The 21,520-nt window shown below is 44.5% G+C and overlaps 1 protein-coding gene across 2 annotated transcripts in view; it reads right to left on the bottom strand.

Moving 5' to 3' along the window:
• Positions 1-3,454: 3,454 nt before the first annotated feature.
• The window catches only part of MBOAT1 (membrane bound glycerophospholipid O-acyltransferase 1), a 58,255-nt gene continuing 40,189 nt past the window's right edge, over positions 3,455-21,520 (bottom strand). For both annotated transcript variants that reach the window (XM_080381403.1, XM_080381402.1), the window contains 8 exons: positions 20,568-20,622; positions 17,634-17,817; positions 15,784-15,976; positions 12,637-12,740; positions 9,820-9,884; positions 8,305-8,437; positions 7,022-7,173; positions 3,455-5,301 (listed from right to left, as the gene is read on the bottom strand). In XM_080381403.1, the coding sequence (XP_080237529.1) occupies positions 5,169-5,301; positions 7,022-7,173; positions 8,305-8,437; positions 9,820-9,884; positions 12,637-12,740; positions 15,784-15,976; positions 17,634-17,817; positions 20,568-20,622 (1,019 nt within the window). In that variant the 3' untranslated portion in view covers positions 3,455-5,168. The remainder of the gene's footprint in view (positions 5,302-7,021; positions 7,174-8,304; positions 8,438-9,819; positions 9,885-12,636; positions 12,741-15,783; positions 15,977-17,633; positions 17,818-20,567; positions 20,623-21,520) is intronic.

Genomic DNA, 21,520 nt, shown 5'->3' on the forward strand with positions numbered 1-21,520 from the left:
AATAGGAACAAAGAGAAATCCATGTGACAATGTCACCATCTGAAGATGTTTCTGATGCAGAGAGGTACCAGGTTCCATCCCTGGACAAGGCAAGGGCTGCTTAGCTCGTCTGGGTCCTGGCAGTGTTTCCCTTCACCCTGTCCCACCATGACTGGTTTGGTCTTGGCAGGCTCCAAACTCTTTTCCCCGCATTGCTGGGCACAGCATGTACCTGTACAGCACCTGATGGAGGGATGGGGAAAACCGGCTGTGTGCATGGCACGCTCCTGGACCTGCTGCCCACTAGCCCAGCCGGGACGTCACAGGCAAGCTGCACAGCCCCCCCGCAGGGAGCAGGGACCCACGCTGCATGGGAAAGCCTCCAGGCAAACCCAGGGTCTCACTTTCAGAGCTGCTCCATGGAGGGACAATAAATCAGGCCTGAGGGCAGTCTCTGGGCACTTGTCAGCACTCATTTTCCCCCATCCTGTGGTTCCCTTCCACAGACCATATTTGAGTCACTTAAGCAGCAGTGTACCCCAAGTTGTCAGGGCAATTAAGCACCATCTTTCCAACCAACAAGGCAGCATTTCCTCCTGTAATATTTTTTTCCAATCCACCTAGCTCCGCAGTTTCTCCTGCTCTCCTGCCCCAAAGCAAACCCCATTTGTTACCACACAGGTGAAAAGCACCAGCCGTCCTGCCGGCTGCCCTGCTGCAGAACCCTCTGCCCCTGCAGCATCCCCCATTCAGCACACCGGAGAAGCTTCACCGAGCGTTGGCTGCAGCCCAGCGAGCCACAGAGGGCACGGCTCGGAAACATCACCCAGCCAGCAAGCGGCCCCGCACGTCACACCAGCAGCTGGGAGCCCGCAGCTTCCACCCTTCACGCATGTTATTACTGTCATCTCTAAGAACAGGAGCAGCAGGCTGATGCTGCACAAAAGAATCTGCTTTTAAAGTGCAGACTGTGTATTTGTACTCCCGCCGAGATACCAGGCACGGCTTCCCGCTTTGTGTCGCAGTGGAATGCCTCTAGCCACCGAGAGCTGGAGTACATTGGTTCAGTGATGTAAGGAAAGGCAATGGTACCTCCAAGGATATTTGGTATTTCGAGATGCAGCCATGTGTGTCACTTCATCTTGGGCAAGGACAAGGAGACACGTGCTCTTCCTCTGCCCACATCATGTGCACTACAGGCATTCCTCCTAACAGACTCTGCAATCTTACAGCTTCCGTTTCGTCCTTTTACTACTGCAGCCAGCAGAATATGTTTCTAAAGAGCCCAAAGAGCCCAACTCAGGGATAAGGAGGTAAAGGCTTTAAATATTAGAGACACTGACCTTACTGACAGGAATTTTACCACTAGAATTCCTTGGGTGCTGCGTTTTCAACCTGTATTTCCAAGAATCCAGAGCTAGTTTGCTGAGCCTGCCTTTACACATGCAGAGAGGTAAGAGCAGGTTTATACAAACACCTACCAACAGACTAAAAATCTGTGGCCGCCTCGTCCACCTACATCATTTTAAGTGATGCAAAAAATTCTAGCTATGTGCAACGTATGCATGCAGAACAGAGCAGCCAAAAAGGGAGGAAGAATATCTGCCCACCTTGTATCCCACCTCTGTGCTGCCTCCATTGCTTGGCATGCTCCAAGGGGACATGCAGGAATGTACTGAAGGAGGGGGACAGCTTACAGGACAGTAAAGTACTTTGTGCTTCCAGTCCACTGGGGAAATTGCTGAGCTGTTGCTTCTTTAAATATCAGACCCATAGTTAAGCTGAAATGAAGTTTTAGTCTCCATTCAGCCCTCTCTCCTAAGTGTGTCTCAACTTCTTGTTTAGTTTTAATGCAGCTAAATGTGCTAAAAAATAGCAGCTAGAATTTGCCTTCACTCCAAAGGGGTGATGCTGCTGGTGTCTTTTTGGTATTCCTATATTTAAAATCACAACTTTGTCAATCCAGTGCAATCTACCTTTTTCTCTTCTGCCTGATAGTCCCACACTTCTCTCTTACAAACCGCCAAGACTGGTTTTGTCCTCAGAATCTCTCTAGAAGCTTCAGCTCCTAGCTTTTTGCAGCACAAGGAAAGCAGAGAGGGATTATAAACTAATAACGTGTTGGTAATCACAATAACATATTTTTGTTACTAAAGCACACCCTCAAATCACAGTATTCCAAGGAGAGACCAAGTAATGCAAGGCCAGTACTCAAGTTCCCAACATCACACTTACAGAATCTGACTTTCTGCCTTGGCTCGGAGTTACACATTCCCAGGCAAAGCAGATACACGCTACTAGCATGGCTCTCCTCTAAATAACAGTGTCTGTCTGCAGTCTTCCCATAAAACCCAATTCTCTCCCGCTGAGAAGAAAAAGAGAGGAAGACTCACACAGTGGATTGAGCACCAACGCCAGCAGCCTTTTTACAAAGGACAATTTTACAGCGATGTAAACCCCTCCGTGTTAGCTATGCAGAGCTGCCAGGTTTGGCTGCACAAGCTGCCTAGTCTGCAGTAACACAGTACAGCAAAGATTTTAGATAATTTCCTGCCCCCCTAACCCCCAACTTTAATACAACCGGCAGGTTTCCCTGCAATGCAACGTTTCAAAAAGACCGTTTCAGTTTTAATTCACTTAACATACGAAATCCACATGAGCAGCCCTCGGGGAAGCCCAGGGTTCCTGTTTTCAGGGGGAGGTTCAGGCTGAGACAACGTGGCGGGAGAACAAGGGTTTGCTCATGAGCCCTGAGTAATCCATCACGTTGTGGAAGCTGAAACTACAACAGAAGTCGATGGCATTAGAGTGAAGCACGTTCCACTTAAGTGGAACACTAGAAAAGAAATCCCGTGGATAATATCTGGTCTCTCTTGAAGGTACAGTTTGGGAAAGGTGGCAGAGCACGGGCTGTAACGGGCAGATCTCCGGGCACAGAACAGCGGATACAAACCTACAACCCATTTCGAGTGCATTTGTTTTCCTAAAGTCAACCTGCTGGAAACATCTGCCTTCTGCTGGCCACAGCCCGGCCTGGCTGTGCATTATGGGCGTTACACCAGCACTGCCGGCGCTCGCGGTGAGTCATTCCAGTTTCTGGGAAGTGAACGCTAGCTGTCTTCAGCCCACGGGACCCCACAGCCAGCAGCGCCCAAGCCCCTGTCCTCCCTAGGGATGCACCCTAGTGCCCTCCCACCAGAAACAGGCTGGCACAGCCAGACCTGCAGGGAAACCTTAGATGGCCAAGATGCACCCGAGGCTGGTGCCACACAGAGAACAGGTGCATGAGGACAGGTAAAGACTGGCCAAATTAAGGATGAAGTTGCCAGCAAAATGACCAGGGGCCGTCTTTCCTCCGTTTCAGCAGGAGCAGGCTGTAAAGCCCAGCAGCTCTGTAAAATCCAGCAGTCCCAAACATCTCCCCTCACACCCATCTCACATCCATTAGACATTTCCAATTAATAATGCCAGGCAGTGACACAAAGCAATTTGTTTATTCAGATCAATCTTTTAATCCCATCTCGCCTTCAAAATAAATTACCAAATAAACTCTTCCACGAACTATGCTCTAAATCAGGAGGTGGTCATAGGAGAAAAGCTTCCCACCGGAGAAAAGAAATTTTTAAAAATTAAACTTTTTTTGGGAACTTGTTTTAGTTTGACTGATTTGTTCCTTCCCAAAATGTTAGGATTCTGCAACATTTTAACCTGACAAAAAAATCAGAATACAGTAACAGCAGATTCTTTGCTCAATCATACATCAGTCAAACGATCATAAAACAGTACCAATACAAGGGAATTGCTTCTACAAAATCCTGAAATAAACATTCCTGGAAAACAGTCATTTTTTAAAATTTATTTGGTTTTGATGTGTCGTACCGGCCTGTTTTACTGGGGTAAGTGGATTTTAAAAAAAAGTTAAATAAAAAAACCTGACACAGCATTTTGCAGCAGGTTATCTCAATGCACAACAAGCTCTTAGAAATTAAGTCTCAAAATATCTCTGTAAGCCAAGAACTTTACAAGCAGGGAAACTTGCATCAACAGGCTAAGTAAAAAGTCAAGATCATACAAGAACTTGCTCTTGACTCTTGTGACGATCATATCACATCACAATATTTTGTAGAGAATGATTTACGATGACTGTTTCATGTTAGTGTTATCCTGCTGGAAAGTAACCCCTCCGTAAGATGGGATGGTTTTGAGTAGAACAGTCTGATCCATTACAAACCTTTTTCAGATTTAACCTGCTAACTGTGAGCTTTCAAACACTAAACCCACGTGGCTCCTCAGTTATTTTCATACCAAAATGCAAGTGCTGTATCACGCTAAAACTGCACAGTAAGGCTGATGTAGCAATAAGCACCAGCTGCGTCATTAGAGAAGTGCAACTCTACAGATCACAGGGTGTTTGTACCATCTTTTACTGTAGGTTGGGTTCCCCATCCCCACTTTTTTTTTTTTTTTTTTTTTGCTTTTACTTGGCTTTAGATTTTGGCTTAGCCAGTTGCCAGTGCTCCCAGGCACCTACTCTCAAGGGACTTGTCTTGCCCTCATTACCAGCAGGTGTCACGTTGAAGGATGTGAAATATCCTTGCTGCCAAGCTCAGGCTGCAGCCCCTGCTCTGGGGATTGCTGGGGAAAGCCCCGCTCCCTCTTTGCCCTGCCAGGGCAGAAGTCAGTGCCAGCACCTTGAGCAACCCCATGTCCATAAGTTTCCTACTTGCACCGTCTCCCTCCACAGTGCAAAGCTCCCCCTGCCAGCTGCCCGCAGCGCCAGGCTATCAGGCAGCTGGTCTAACTCCTCCCTTAGCGGCACCCTGCCCCTCTGATCACAAGATTATTTATTGATTAATAGTCGTCTATTTCTGTAAAAGAGCAAAAACGCCTCTCCATGTGAAAAAGTTTAAATATATAAAAACACTTCATAAAAATATTTATTAAAAAAATCAAAATGCCCCATGAGCCTGTAAACATTGCCTGTAAAAGCTCTGTTAGCTGGAATATTTGGAAATATTTGGAAAGAGTCATTCAGGCTCTTTTCTGCCCTGTCCAGTAAGATTTTAAGATAACCAATACAAATGCCACTTGTCTTGTACTGCGACCCTCATCCCACCCGTTCTTCTTCCTCCTCCTTTGTTTCCGCTGTAGCAGTTCCAGTCCCAATGCTGGCATTTTCTTTCGAGGCATCATTTGTCTTTGCTTTTAACAGAGTTCAGCACGGCCTGATTCTGAGCCTTTCTTGTGGGGTGGCTTTGAGGTCTGATTGGTAACACGAGCAATACCAGGATGCTTAGGATGTGCATGTGAAAATACATAGACCTGGGAACAAAAGCAGAAAGAGAATATTACATTTTTATTGGCAATAACATTAACTGCAACCTCAGTAAGCCCATGCAGAATTTATTGCTAAGGGGTGAATGCGGCAGGTATGAACCTCGCCTAGAAAGCACAAAAACACAGCCTTGAATTTCACACAGCCTATGCCTGTGGTATGCTGGCATTGATGATAATTTTGCCGTGGATGTTAATAAGGTAAGGAATCAATGGCAAACTCTGGAATCCACAGCTCAGATAAACACATGTAATTCAACTCCAGACTTACTCAGCACATCTCTCTTTTGATGTTGAGAGTGTAGAAGGCTACATCCTGAAGAAACAAACTTCATGCTTAGGACATCCAACTTGTACAAGTTTTAAAAAAATAAAAGTGACAGAAAGAAAAAATAAATTCATTCCAAGTGCTGAGATCTGAAATAAATCAAAACACCTAACTTTTAACTGGGGAAGGTCAGGTAACAATGTTTACAGAAGGGTTGTGGTTTTGAAGGCAACTACTCGGAGATATCTTTATTTGGGATCTTTATTAGTATCTTTTTATTCAATAAAAATGTAAAATATTTTTATTTCCAATGATTCAGTATACACAAGATTGAACTGATATAAAAAATACTTAAACCAATTACACAGAGCTCTGGCAGCTTGGGAAGGATGACATTTGGGAACAGTGTGGTCCAGCTCTTAACCCAGGGATGCACCTTTCTATAAGCTCCTTTATGCTTCTTACCATAGTTCTTAATATCGTTGCAAGGTGCTTAAGACCACTGCTAGGTGCACAGTGCTCCAAAAATTCATGCCCTGGGCAAAGGCCTACAATTTCCTTGCTTAACAGTCTTTAAGATTAAATGATAACTCTGTTCAAAGTCACTACAGCAAAAAACATTAAGGAATGAAACTAAGATTTGGAGCCATTTTCATATTGTAAGTTTTCTGTGTTGAAATCAACTGTTTTAAGAAACAGGAACAGAAAATGCCAAAATTCAACCCCCTTCAAACAGACTTACTGACAGCAGCTATCTTGACTACCAATTCTATGTCTTTTATGTTAGAGGGAATTGGCTTTCTTCATAACCAAAACCTGTTAAGTCTATGTTGACAGTTCGCTGTAGAGTGAAAGAGAAGCAAAGCAACACAGTCCAGCCTCCCTTTTCAAATTACTTTCTCTATTTCAAGGTATTTTTATTAGAGTATATCCCATATACTCTGTGACACCAGTGTTTTCTTATTTTTAAGGAACCTAGGGAAGTAGTCACTTCTTATGGAAGTATTCAAAAAGAAAAGCATACTCGTTTCAAGAAGTACTGCACTACCAGGCACCCTCCCTATCTCCTGCTGAGCGGTCACATCTCCTGCTGGAAACCTGCTCCTTTCTCATCCAGTCCTTCCTACCACCAGCTCACGTCATTCCTAACCCGTCCAGCCCTGGCCATTGTCAATGGTTGAGACTCGACTGCTTTGAAAAAGGAAACTGAGTCACACAAGGACACAGAAAGACTGTACAAGTGAAGTGCTCTGCCTTGGCATTACCATCATCTTATGAAGTTACAGGAACGCAAAAATCACCCCTTAACACATTATTAAGCATCCTGTTGGAACTCCTGTCACATGTGATGAAATGCCAACTGCTCTTCCGTGTGGTTTGGGTTATTTAACAAAAGCCTGCGACGGTCTGGAGAATAATAGTCAAGAGGAGAGGACTCACTTGTAAAACTTAATGGTGGGCTCAACAGCCAGCATAACAAATGGTGCAACAGTATAGCACACAGCCAGCTGAGTGACAACCCAGGTGACGGCATCATAGGCTATCTTGAGAGGCACTGATGAGAGGAAGTAACGTCTGCAATTGTTTCTTATCTGTAGGTCAGGGAAAAGTAAACAGAAAATTACAGAAGTTCATTTCTTCAGCAAAGTCACGCGGATGCATTGTAGTGTGTGATTCTCCATGTATCATCAGCATTAACATTACAGAAATGTTCATACACCAGTTGGAAAGCACTGAGGGCAGGGGACAGACGTGTATTAACTGGCATATCCCAGATCCCACAGTCAGCCAGCGGCAAGCGGAGAAGCGTCCCCAGACTCCTGTCCACAAATCATGGGAGCAAACCCTCCTCCTGGGTGTCTGCTCAGACCCTCCTCCTGGGCATCTGCTACAGGATCTTTGGGGAGGGGGATCGTTACGATTCGATCCTTCTCCCTCCTGGTTTTGAGTTATCACTGGTTATAAATGGTGAAAGAAAGTTACTTTAAATGAACAAATAGGTGTTTACACCTGCAAGTGTGTGCTGTTCCCTAGAGATTTTGGGTTAGCTTCACGTCTACGAAATCCTCATAAATGAAAGGCTGAAAGATCAGCAGTGATAAATTTAACAATGTTGCCTGTTCTGTCTTTGGTGACTCTACCCAAGATGAAGCCCATAAACAGAGAGACCAGTTCACTGCATCAATTGCATCCACACGAAAGAGTTTCAGTTTGGGCTGGTGCTCAACCCATAACAGCTTCTTGTGGAAGACTGGGCCCAGGGCCGAGTCATGCCAGCATGTAGGCAACATGACTTAGGAGAAGTCTGGACTCTGCCATGAACTAGGAGGAGTCTGGAGACTTCACCATGACCTAGGAGAAGTCCAGACTCCGCCATGAGCTAGAAGTCTGGACTCCAACGTGACCTTGAATCCCAAGCTAATCTGACTGCATGGACATAGCTGGTGGCACTACCAACTGTACACCCACAAGCAACATACCCTGTGACAAGCCAGCGACAACATCGCAGCACATGCAGAACCGGTGCAGGTTATAACTGCTGGGGGTACTGCGTAATTAGCATCAATACAGAACAAAGTTTTGGTGAACATCAAGCCTGCAAAGGCATGAAAGAGGGCTCAAAGCAGGGACAGCCTGCTTGACCATGCCAGGGTGGTCCCTGCAACTGGCAACTGGAGAGTATCTAGCATGGGCCTTAGGAGACAACAACGAAAGGTACATACTGCTCTGGCTGCGAGTGTGATAAGGATTCCAGTGAGAAACGTAAAATAATATCCAGGATAGATACCATGCCACAGGGCCGACAGGATGAATGTTAAAGCCGTAGGGTACCAGGGAGCTCTGTCATAGCAGACACTGCAAAAACAAAAACAAAACAAGACGAGGCTGAATACAGCTGGACAATGGACACTGCACTTCAAATAATCTCTGTTTTTAAGGTCTGTTTTAGTCTGTTTCCTTAATGGTCTTATCTTGCCTCCGTTGCAGACCAGGGCGAAGCACTCTCCATTTAGACGGTGGCTTAGATGGAAAGAGGAAGGATGTTTTTATGCACTGAGTATCCAAAGAGTGCCTATACAAATATTCCCAGCGCTCACAGCGTTTAAATAAATAATGGGGCAAAGGCCAGGCAAGGCTTCATTTGCCTTTATTCCTCTATCTGGAACCAGACACTACCCTTCAAAACTCTGATGGCAGATGAAGAGCGAGCTGAAAGACAAAGAGACACGACCTCAGCCTTCAACGGTGAGCAGAGGTATTTTTAAGCACTGTTATTTGGCAGATGCTGGGGACAACAGGGAGAGCCATAAGCCATTGCAAAGCAGAGCATTCCTGCTAAATTTAGCAGCCCAAAACCTCACTCTAAAGACACAAGCAAATGATACCAGTTCAAAAACGCACCAACCAGTCTATGAACTCTCTGAAGTTTGACTGAAATGCTGTGATCCAACGAAACAAGATAACGCACTTGTTACCAGGAAGATCATTTGAATCATGAAAAATAGTAGACATTGACTTTTAAGATGTATATATTTAATAAGAAAAATAGTTATGACACCTACAATAAATCTGCGTCTGCATTTCAGACACCACATCGAGTGTAGGTTGAGCTTTAATCATGTCCAAAAGTGTAACAAGTAACGTGAGACAGCTCAACCTACAAAATTTGGACTTATGCTTGTATTCATATGTGCCTTAACAGTCACGGGTTAAAATCAGATCCTCCCAGTGCTATCAGAAGTCTCCTCCATATCCTAACCAGGGGCTCGCTGGCAAACATCTTCTGGTAACTCCGAACCAGACCACACTGGGGCTCTGAAGATTCCCACCGCTTTCCAGTTACAGTTGAACTAGATCCCAGTGACACAGCAAGGCTCACTTCCAGTAGCAACACACACGGGAAACAGACCACAGCAAAGTGAAACAGTACAGCAGGAACCACCAAGGGAAACGGCAGCCTAAAAGATGCCATCAGAATGCTATTACTTTTTATTAGGGAAGATCTGAACCGTTCATTTATGACTGTGCTGCTCATATATAAAATGTGGGCGGTTTACATCTGCAGCAATAAAACTTTACAGCACTAAACACCCTTGTATTCCACCAACTGTTACAGACGCAGGGAACAAAAGAAAGAACAAGAGGCTCTACATTTACGAGATACCCCAGTCAGTGGTTTTCCAGGCCAGCTAGAGGTTTTGGGTCTCACAAGCATGTCACTGTCTCATTCCCCTTACCGTTTTAGCCAAGCAGCTGTCTGAATGTTCCAGTTCTCAATGTACATTTTAAAACTCGTCGCCGTCTAAGAAAGAAGTTCACATGAAACGTTAGCACTGAAACCTGTAAAATAATACTTGCATTTTAAATTAGAGAGGAGATACATGGAAAATATTAATTCTAGTGGCTAACTGTTGTGAAAACTGTGCCACAGTCCGTCGTTACGCTAATATGTTTTGGGAGAGACATTAACTAGGCCGATTGCTCACCGCTAACACTTGGCATTTGCTGTAAAATCTCACTTTGTTTTGTAAAATTAAATACAGTGTTTGGTTATTTTTAAAATTATGGGAAAACTGAAAAGCCTTCTTGTTCTAAATGCTTAGTCTTCCCTTCAGCTCATAAACAGCTTCATTTTTGGAAGAGGTAAGTTACCACCCTTAATGCAGTCTGGACTGCCCTAGAGTGCTATTAAAACAAAGTGTTATAAAAATGAAAAGAAAAGCATTATTATTTGGAGATTGAAGGGGGAAGACCGAAAAACACGGGACAAATAATTTTAGGACTAAATTTAAAAGCCATTTCTCAGCCCAGTGCCCAGCTTGAGAAACAAGAGCCGGGGTCCTGGGAGCACAACCTGTACCTCCTCACAGCACCAGTTTCCCCAGCTTTCGAGGATTGCTGGACTCCATTCAGCATCAGTTCCCCTAGTTCTGGTTAACTTCACCTCTGGTGGTTTCCATCCCCGCTCCCCTCCATTCCTCTCCCACCGACAGAAGCCTCCAAGGACCCTCCTCACCGAGCAGGGGCATGAGCCAGTGACACCACACTATTTTCCAGTATCGGCTGAAGGCAAGGGCACACTGAAAAGATGGATTAAAGGCAAAGGTTCCGGGGGGAATTTATTTTGCACTTCCACACAGAATCCTGAAGGCTGGTACTTCGTCCACTGTGTTTAAAGAGTTAATATTAGCAATTCCAATGCAGTACTGCCACATTTTAACTGTGTTACTGCAACAAGAGAAGCCAAGGAAAATATAATTTCTCTTCCAACTAATATTGTCACTCTCTTTTGGCCTCCTTTAAGCTCCCTTGTTACATTACCAAGAGAGAAAGTAGTCACTGGCTGTCAAAATACGTGTGCTGCCAAGGCTTGCAAGTCTCTCACAAGCCCATCACATTTTAATGCCCTCACCACCTCTGCCATGTGCTTATCTTCACTAGGATCAGGCCATTTCTTAGCCACATTTAGCACTCAAGTTCCCAGCTGTTAAGCAATTTTGCATATGCAGGTGGCTGTACCTGCTGAAATGCACTGTAGGCATAAACTTCAACTCCCAGAATCGTCATCAGTGCATAAAGTGGCAGTTCAAGGCTTACCCGAAATAATGGTCCCTGTAACCTCTTTTAGTCATTGCACACATGATAAAATCAATGGAGAGCACTGTTTTATGCTCCTGGAAATCATTTCTTCACCCTCATCTCCATTGCCCACGTGACCAGCAAAGGAACTGAGTTTTGAGGAGCCTACAGTTCAGTGGGGAGAGAGGAGCAAAGGCTCCTGTTTCCTTAATTTGGCTTGTCTAAAGGTTAGTGTTGCCTGCACTTCGCTTTCCTCCTTCAAGCAGAAACTACCTCAGCCCATCAGGACCCATCTCCTGCCCCAAAACTCAATCGGATACTGATTCAAGATCTCAGTGTGGTACCCAAGGGTGTTGCCATCATCAGGGACTGCACAGTGTCTCTGGGCTGTGTATTTGTACAGTTCAAGGAGAGCTGTACACTGAGGATTAATTAAAGTAAATAATAATAATAATAAAAAAAAAGACAGAGAAAGGATGTTGAGAAAGAGAGAATGAAAGAGATACTTCCAGTTGTGGCATCTTGCAGTGAAGAATTACAGGGGCTCTTTCATTTTTGACAAGAGCTATTAAAGCACATTTGCTCAGTCACAGATCATTCAGCAATAAAACAGTCAACTTATTTTCATCTGCTTTTCCTTTTAAAATCGTAACTAAGGAATTTCTAAAGAAAAGAAGCCTTGAGAAAGCAGTCTCCCACACATAAGCATTTTCACATCTCACGAGCGTTCACAAAATCTTCTTCGGGGCAAATAAATGACATCGGCCATCTTTTGCGTTAGAGAAACAAACATAAACAGCTTACGAAAGGCTGATGGACGTTAAAAGCATACTGCAGCCACAAGAAATGTGTGACAGCTGTTTTGAGAAACAGTGCTGTTTGCTGGCTGGAGCTCTAGGTCAGCAGCCATCCAAGCATCACAGAGCCCTGCCAGTCCCATCCAGGCTGCTCAGCTCGTACCTGGTCCCCCCTCAACCCCTGCTTTCCTCCACTTGCAAGAGGCACTCCAGGCACGTGCAGGGACCGAGCCCTTGCAAGCGTTTGTGCGATGCCTGCTCGTGGCTGCCCCTTTCACTATCACCACCCATCTCAACTGGGTGACAAAAGTTTAGGACCGTTAGAAGTAAATAAACAGAACACACCACAGACAGTGGAGAGTCATCGCTGTGAGCAATTCACTGACCTGCTGAACCCAGCCGCAACCCACAGTGATTGACTGCTCAGTCATTAAACATCTGATATAATAATTTATTAGCCCTCTATAAACTACTCAGAAATAAAACCTGAATACAGAGTGTGATGAAGCCTGCATGACAGATGCTACTTCTCTGCCCAACAGATAAAATACAAAACCTTTTCCTGTTAAAGACGGGCAGCCTGGTGGCACGGACTCATTTTCCTCCCAGCAAAGCTCTCCCCCATCATCATGCCCATTTTGCTGGAATTACGCCAGTGCAGCCACTCCTTTAACTCACTTCAATGTTCCAGATATTCAAATTGGACAACAGGTCCCAGCGGAAAGAGCCTCTCTCATCGACTCCACTGAATCCATAGCCAGCTGCATTGTTGACTGCATCTGCTGCAATGTCAAAGCAAAACAGGTCAAATCAGACTGCTGGAGGAGCCGAGTCCTCTTCCAAGTCAGTATGGCACTAAACACACGTTCAAGCCAGCTTTGTGGCAACCAGCATCCTTCTTTCAAAGGGAAGCTTCCTCTTGGCAAAGGGACATTGCTATAAGGCAACACAAGAGCCATTTCTTCAAGAGTAAAGACTAGCTACTCCCTAGGCAGAAGAAAAAAAAATTATAAAATAACAATGGCGAGAAATCACTTTTCCTATTATTTCACCTTTATTATCCATCTGAGGCAGATATACAAAACTTGCCATAAAACGAATGAGCATTTTCCTCAAAAGGGTACCTGGATATCACAGCCTTTTCCAGAATTCAGAAAACCTGCAGTGTCTCGAAGACACACTTACCATTTCTATTAAGGCTTCCAACACGGTTGTTTTAATTAAACCTTTCATTCAGACTTCCACAGACAAATCCTTTTGTTAATCCTGTTGCTCAGTGCCTCACTGAAGTACCTCACACCATCTCCACAAATCAAATATTGAGTAACTTCAATTACAGGCTTAACTACTTTAAGTGCAAATAAAAGCTTGGGTAACGGCCGCGTTCCGCATGCTGCGCTCCTGCTCCTTCCCAGGAGCCACCTCACCACTGGGTCTCAAGGTTCTGCTCTTAACGTGCCTATCCCAGAAATCCTCTCTCGGAATACTAAGGATTCATTATCTCCGAATCACAAGGTGCAGCCAGCACTGAGGATTATTGGAAGAAAAAGGAAAGTGAAAATACAGGTAAGGCTTTTCCCTTTAGATCATTTACAAAATACAAGCCTGGTTAAGTTATGCTCTAAGTAAAGTCAGCATCTCTTTCCCAAGAGTGAAAACTGATTTTGATTTGCAGATGCGATGAGTACAGACACAAGCTCATGGACAAGCACTAATGCCCAAACCAGGGAGAGAACCTGATTAAAATCAACAAGACTAACAACAAATAAGTGAGAGACCTTCCCTAACCCAAAACTTTCCATTTTATTTTCCACTTTACTAAATAAGCTAGATTTAAACTGATGGGAAGAAAGGTCTCCAAGAGTTTTCCATTTTCTCTCTGTTTCAAAAAAAACCCACCCAAACAACAGACCTGCCTGAAACTGGCCCATAGGTCCCTGCCCAAGCTCAGAGACTGGAGCTGCACGGAACTGTCACCCCAGAGCAGGGGCACTCTTGGGTTTGCTCCAGGGGTGCCAGGGACCACTTACAGCATTTCTTTGCCAAAAGCAAGAAACCAGAAATCCAGGGACCTAATAATACAGCAGGCCCACCAGCCTCTGGCTTCCCGAGCTGCTGCCTGCAAGCAAGGCATGAAGCACAGAAGAACTGCAGTTGCCCCCACTCAAACTGCTCACAACCCCCTGAGCTCCGCACAGCCCGGCAGAGGTTTCCCGGCTGCCTTGAGCAGCTCTGGCACATCGCTTGCACGGCTCCTCGGATGCAGGTGCTCAGACCCAGATCAGTTTTATCGACAGCTCGGAGTTAGGTTTGCAGCCATGGTCCCATGGCTATGGCTAACGCAGCAAGAAGCTGGATTTTCCGTCTTTCCATGGATCTGGAGGAACTGAGCCATGCCACTCTCGCACAACAGCGTGCCTGTCCTTTTCTGAGGACCACGCTACCAGGAGCTAAACTGCAAATGGATAAAGTGTCTCTGTTCTGCTGCCTGGATCTGCAACGTGAATAATAAAGGCTGCACCCTCCAGTATGCAATGCATGCTTTTCCTGAACCGCCTCATTTTTAAGATATTTCTACGGCCTCTTATTATGGCTCAGTCACGTTACAAATCCAAGTTCAGTTCACTTCTTTGATAATGGACTTTTAGTTAACTGATAATGCCAGAAAAAAAATGGAGGCAACGATTTAACATTGGATCCCACAAAAATAAGTTTCTGAGCAAGCAATTCTTTATCCCAAAGCCTTTCCCACCCCAGACATGCCAGCCCTGGCTGTCTTCCCTCAATCTGTCAGTTATATTCCCAGCAGTTTAATCACAGCCTCACAATAAATTTTCTGGCTCTTTCCATCCCATCTCAATGACACTTTCAGCTTCAGGTACATGCATTGCTGGCGGGGCTTTCAGGATCAACCCTACACACATGGTCTTGTAATAACAGCAGAAAAAATTCAGCCTCTCAATTTTTAGCCTGGCCTAGAAGGATCTGACTCCTCACACACGGATGGGAAAGGTGGCATCTAAAATAGGAAGAAGGTAAAACATAAAAAGATTATTTTGACCACCAGTCTAGCTGGTTCCCAATAAAAACAGTTTGCTTCTCTCTAGAATAAGGCCCCTTCCTTCTCTTTTTCCCTGCAGAGATTCTTGGGTCCTTCCCATCTTCTCCTTTGTTCCCCGCCTTCCCCACAGTTCTCCAATCCTTTTTCTTGACAACTCCAAGCTGATGTGTGTACCGGACCCCACAGTGCCTTAGGGGCAAAGCCTGACTTCAGCCCCCCAGCATGCACCACCGTTTTCTATCACAGGTACCTGAGCTAAAGATGCCTCCAAAACAAAAAGAGAGGTCTGTCTGCACCGCGACGGGCTAGCAAAGCCTGAGCCAGCATGACACATTTTAACCTCCCAGCCCCACTGACCTAAGTGGCAAATTATGAATAAAACACAAAAATCAAGGTTCAGAGGAAGCAAATATTTTTTTTTTCCTAAGACAACCTGTAAAAATTATTCTGGTACAATAACAAAGCTTTAAGCAAGAGGGAATTGTTACATTGACTTTACTGGCAAGAAGCTGAAAAGTAGACTGGTCTCCAGAAGCAGAGGGTGTCAGACAAGCTGGAGGAAATTTTATGCATGTTTTTCAAAACTTCTGACATCTTCCCACTTCAGTGGGGTCCACTGCCTGCAGGAACACATGTACATCTCCCATGTGAACTACAGGTCTAGGGACTAATCTATTTTTTTTCCTGTCAGTGTTTCAGACCCCCCTCTCCTATATATGAACTTCTTTGTTACCCAGAAAAATAAGTGATACAGCCAGACTTACCTAACGTCCATGCGAAGTAATACTTTGGTTTTGCTGCCTGTGTTACAACATACAGGTAACCAAGTCTTGATAAGAAGGGTGTTTTATCAAGAAATTCATTATCAATAATATATGCCATAGGAAAGCTCTTGGTAAGCGTCAGGAATAAGATGAGAGATACTAGTGTGATACACAGCTTGTACATCACTGCTCCCTAAAAAGCACAAACAAAAATGAAACATCCATTAGAAACATTTGCTTACAAGGAAAAGAAAAAGGCAGTGCTCTTGACATACAAAACCAAGGTACTTCGTGAACCAATAAAGTTAGCAGTGACAAACGATAATTAATTTAAAAGGGGTAACAAAGAAAAGGCCACAGTCAAAGCTTTGGTTGGTTTACTGGATAGGTAGGAAGGATAATTAGAAGTCAAAATTGGTGATGAACTTCACAAGAGACTCCCTACATCAGCTAGCGGAGGTCCTAAATTGAGAAAGGAAGCAAACAAAAAACCCTACAATGGAAAGCAGAAATCTTCCCTATATGTACTGTCACGTCCTGGGACTGAAGACTGGATTCTTCCTGGAAGCCAAAAATATTGATATTCTGAAAAAAAAAAATATTTAAAAAAATCAGTAGGTCTTTCTGCCCCACTACCATCCAGAGGTCTTGCTAAAAATCACTTGTCCAGGTTTCTGGACAAATCACTTGTCCAAAAAGTGTATGTCTTATACAGCATGTGTACCCTCCCACGATATAGGGTACTGCTACTCCATGGTGTTTGCTGTTACAGCTCCCCAGCTTCTATACACTGTTATTGACCATCATGTCAATAGTTTGAAGCTCAATTTCAAATACGCACCAGGAGTAAACTCTCCTTGATTCAGCCATAATTAAAAAGGTAAATCTGGCACTTGGGTACCATGCAAAAATTGATTCATGTTCTCAAAAGACTAATAAAAATGCAATATACTATCGAAATGACAATGCCTTTTTTGATCCCAAATACTCTTTATATGTTCTCCATATTCTAGAATAAACCAATGTGCAGTTATCTTTAACGCAAATTTTAATATTCTCTGGGGACTTGCATCTAACACAAATATAGGCCTTGTTCTGACCTCAGTTAGACCAATGCAAATTAGAAGTAACGGCCCTGAAGTCAGCAGACACAGCTGTGTGCAACAGGGATCGCATACGCACAGGCACGTACTCTGCTTCGGAGCAGCCATGCTGCACGCAAACTGCACCCTCACTGTCACCTCCAGGTAGGAGAGAGCAAGCTGGTCCTCATGACGTGTTATCCGTCTTACAAGAAGATCATTTTATAAGAAGGTTTTAAGTACTATTTAAAAAAATATTAAAAAAATTACTGTTAATAGTATGTGAAAAATGACCTCCAAGTCATCTAAAATTGGGAGATTCTCTTGCACAGCACGTGGAGAAGCTACAGTGTCTGCCCAGCTGTGACTCGTGTACGTCGAGTATCTCCTGCACTACGGGTGAGATCTGACTTGAGTTTTTTTTCCTGACCTTGGCTCTTCTGCCTGGAGCTGAACTGCAGCTCATCGTTGTCAGAACCTTTTGTCAGACCGTTCCCACTGCTGCACAAAGGACACCCTTCACCAGTGACCCGTTCTGCAAGCCAAACGCACTGGGGAATTCAAGAGGAAGACCCTAGCCCCTTTGCCCCGACCCTGTGATAACACCAGCAGCCACGTCACAGTAAAAAACCACTGTATTGTTTACTGGTTTACATTAGATGTAAAAACAAAAAAAGGTTTTTCTTCTTAGCTTTTAATTATGAGAATGACGTACGAAGCTCTGCTCTCCCGCCCTTCGCAATAAATCTTTGTCATTTTAAAACTTACAGTTGGAGAAGGATCGGGAAGTCTGTCATAACCCTTCTGCTTCCAGTTCACTTCTAACAGTTTCATGTGCACGTGCCTTCCTTCAATGAAGGCTATATAATCCTTGTAATTGCTGCAAGGTCCAGCGATGATGCTCATAAAATTGAGGAGATAGCTTAAATACTCCAGTAAAGAAGGTCTTGACCTGTGAAAACCATCCACACCCACCAAAACAACAGGGAACCAAATGAAAACAAGGTCAAACACAGCAAAGGCTTCCATGAACGCTTTTTGTTGCACCGCCTGCCTCAGCCCCAGCTCCGTCCTGCCATCCTCCCTCCAGCTGAAAGCTCACTAGGTCTTTTGGAGCAGATCCAGCACCAGGTCTCGTGTCCTGGTGATGCCTGGCAGGTGGCAGTCAGACCAAGGGTAGCATGGATGAGCTTCAGCCACAGGTAACCGAATGTTACTGATTTGAAAAGTTAGAATCTCATTACTAGGAACATCTTAGCTAAAACCAGTCATACATACCCACTCTCTAACAAACTGACTTGCGCATTTTGAACGGGCTAGCAGTAGCAGGAGTGAGAAGCTGGTAACTGGTTTGGGACATCTGTCCAGTATGTCAGGGACCAGTAACAGCTGGCAGACCACAAGCTGGGGGACGCTGGTCTCACCAAGCTGTGGAAGGCAGTACCTTGCCTGGTTATGCAAACCCCAGGGCAGGGAGTGTTTAAGACCAGGGCTTTCAGGCCTGAGAGGAGCTCCCACCCACCCTTCAGTTCAGCCTTTTGAAAAATGGGAAGTGTGCTGTGAGACACAGAGGAAGAGAATGAAGAGGCATCTGTCCTCCTCTGCAAATAAAGGAAGTAATTGCCCCTATTGCATCATGAACAGGAAAAGGAACTCATGGAAAAAAAACACATAAATCAAAAGACAGCTGAAGATGAAAGTCAAAGAAAGTTCATCGTGCTCGTTATTTCCATTTTGCAAGTTCCTTTGGGGTTTCTACATTAGATGTACAATGAAGACAACCCACTGCCCTTGCTACAGAGCAGTAGGATGGAAAAGGAAGATGCAGAGGCCTCTCCCCTCTACTGTAATTTGTAAATTGTCAAGCTACTTGTATTTATGTGATGGAATCACCAATGTCTAAACTCTGAACTGATACAAAGTGCTCTCCACAAATGTGCTAACAGTCACCATCCAAGCAAACGAGGAGCCCCCAGCTGAGGGCAGCAAGCGGGGCACAGTGCTGCCGGGTTCTCCTGCCCAAGACACAGAGGGACACACATAAAGCAAAATCCACTTAAAATCATTTTGGACCAAACCATAAATTTCTAGCAGAAAAACTATGCAACAGTTAAACATTTGTCGTTGCCTACTTCTATTCTGAAGCAGAATTAGTTTGAATAAACAGTTAGCTTAGCCAGGATTTTCTGCGTTCACTCTACTGGTTATTGTAGATGTTAGTGACTGAACGACATGTTCTCTGGTGGAAGCGTTTCACAGAAAGATGCAGCAAACAATCGGGGGTAAGGCTCATCTTTCTGCCCTGCAACACTGGGTCCATGATTTGGGCTTCCGAGCTCTACAGTAGGATTAAAATTAAAGTCATTAGTTTCAACTCAGATTCTGCACATGGTTGGGTGGAGAGACATGAGCAATGCATGAAGGAATGTACAGAGGATGAGTGAGAAACAAAAACAGACCAAGAGCAGGAGGGAAGACAAAAGGCTGTATTACCAAAGGGGATTTAAAACTCTTCAGTTACGACTTGTCTGCCACCGACACTTGAGCTATTGGCATGTACTTTTCTATTATGAGCTCATCTACTGTATGAGAGGGAAAAAAAAAAAAAAAAAAAAAAGCCTGTTTGGTGAGAATTTGACTAGAATTAATCATACAGTCACAAGGGCCCAGTGCCGTTAAACATTATGCTATGAGCTTTAGAAATAGACACAAAGCTATGGGTCACAGCAAAAGTTATACAGGATTTTTGCTTTTCAAGAAATTATTCCTTCCTTACTTTTAGAAGCTCATAGGCGGGCTTTCTGATGGCTGAAGCTTCTGCCTTGGAAATGAATGGAATTTCCTCGGCCCTAAACAAACACTTCATGCTGAAAAGTAGGTATGGTTCTACGACTAGTTCTGTAACGCTAGTCCTTCTAAAAAAAAAAATTCACCTGCATCCTGCACTTGAATTGAGAGACAAACTAGAATAAAAAGGGCACTCAAAGATGTGATTTATGTGCAGTTTCCCTCTGAAAAATGAAAAGACTAGACACATAACGTGAAGGACTAGAAGTATTAATGTTACAGAGGGAGATAGGAAAAATAAAATTTCAGTGTCCAAAAGTTATGGCAAAGCAAAGCAGTACTTCAAACCAAAACGGATTTTTACTATGCAGCAGTTTGCTGACAGAGGAGGAGTGTTCTGTTTGGAAAAATAACATATCACAGATAGGATGAAGACAACAGCCAAAAAGTCCATGTAGTACAGTCTTAGCCTGAATGTAAGAGCTGATTCAGTGAAGACTGGTTTGGTTGCATGTGGAGTATATATTTAAGTCAATGGGATGTTGCCAAGCACCTCAGTGCTTTATCACAGGGTGATGAAGGCAGGAGTCCTGCGTTGAATCAAGGAACATAGCAGAGAAGCTATGTTTGTGTAAGGAGGGCACTGACAGTAGCATTGCAAAACCAAAACTGCTTAAGCAAATAGAAGTAGGTAGAACTTTTGGCTTATCATGGACTGGAAAGAAGAAGGGAAGAATTTCATGGCTGGGCCACTAAGTTGGTCTTGACATTGCAAAGGAAAAAAACCACCCAAAAATCAAAAACAAACCAACCAATCCCTCAAAAAACCCCCGAAACCCCAAACCCCCACAACGTGAACACTGAACTTCTTTGCATGAAACTGAACAGAAATCACTAGGGGAATTAAACTCTTACTTTACAGCAAGGCGATTTTGCTCAGCAGTGAGTTCCTCAGCTTGTCGCCCTATTCCTTGAGAGAAAGAAAAGTCACATTAGATCTTTCCGAAAGCCAAACAGCAAAAGCTATCCCCAAAGCCTTATGTTTGCATCCCACACTTAACTTTCTAAAGCCATAAATGTCAAGATTTTCTTTGTCACAGGCAGTCATAATACAGTTCGATTCCTAACTTGTAGGTCTAGTATATTATGTTCTACCCTACCTCTTTACCCATTCCTTTACCTCATTCCGCCCCTCCCACCCTTGCTACGCTTCCCAGAGAAGCAGCCACAGTATTCCCACATGCACAACGCAGCCCCCAATGCCACCAACTGGCAGCAACCCCCAGCAGCCTCTACCAACCGTCCCAGGCTGGAAAAACCTCCGTTCCCAGAAGCCGCTGGCTCATTTAAGCTCAAGCATCCTGCTGGCTCCTTGGTGAGAAATGGAGCATTTCACAGCAGGAGGAGCGGGCAGGGGCAGAGAAACAGGCTCTCAGGGAACAGAAGCTCCACTGGTGTGAACGAGCTGCCTGGCTGCTGCTGGTGTGAGCCTGAACACACACACCAGTCATAATCTGGAATTGTACAAGGTCCAGACTGGAAGGGCAGCCCCCTGTTGAGTGCACAAGACCTTTGGGGCCAGAGGTAGAGCACAGACTCGCTGTCCCAGGGAAGTGATGGAAAAATCTTGTATGATGGGTGGTGTGTAAACAGATGTTGCTCATAGAAAATATCTCAAAACCTTCACTCCGAAGCTTTAGCTGTGCAGTCTGTGAGGAATCCCACCGGCTTCAGCAGAACTCACTACGAGATGAGTCACTCACTTGATGCTGAGCTGGCAGATCTACAGCTTCACCAGACCAGGGGCTGGGCATCAATTAACACTGCTGTCCTAAACGTACTGCCCATAATCACCAACACACACACAG

The sequence above is a fragment of the Falco punctatus genome (assembly GCF_963210335.1).
Source record: "Falco punctatus genome assembly, chromosome: 3".
Classification (NCBI taxonomy): Eukaryota; Metazoa; Chordata; class Aves; order Falconiformes; family Falconidae; genus Falco; species Falco punctatus.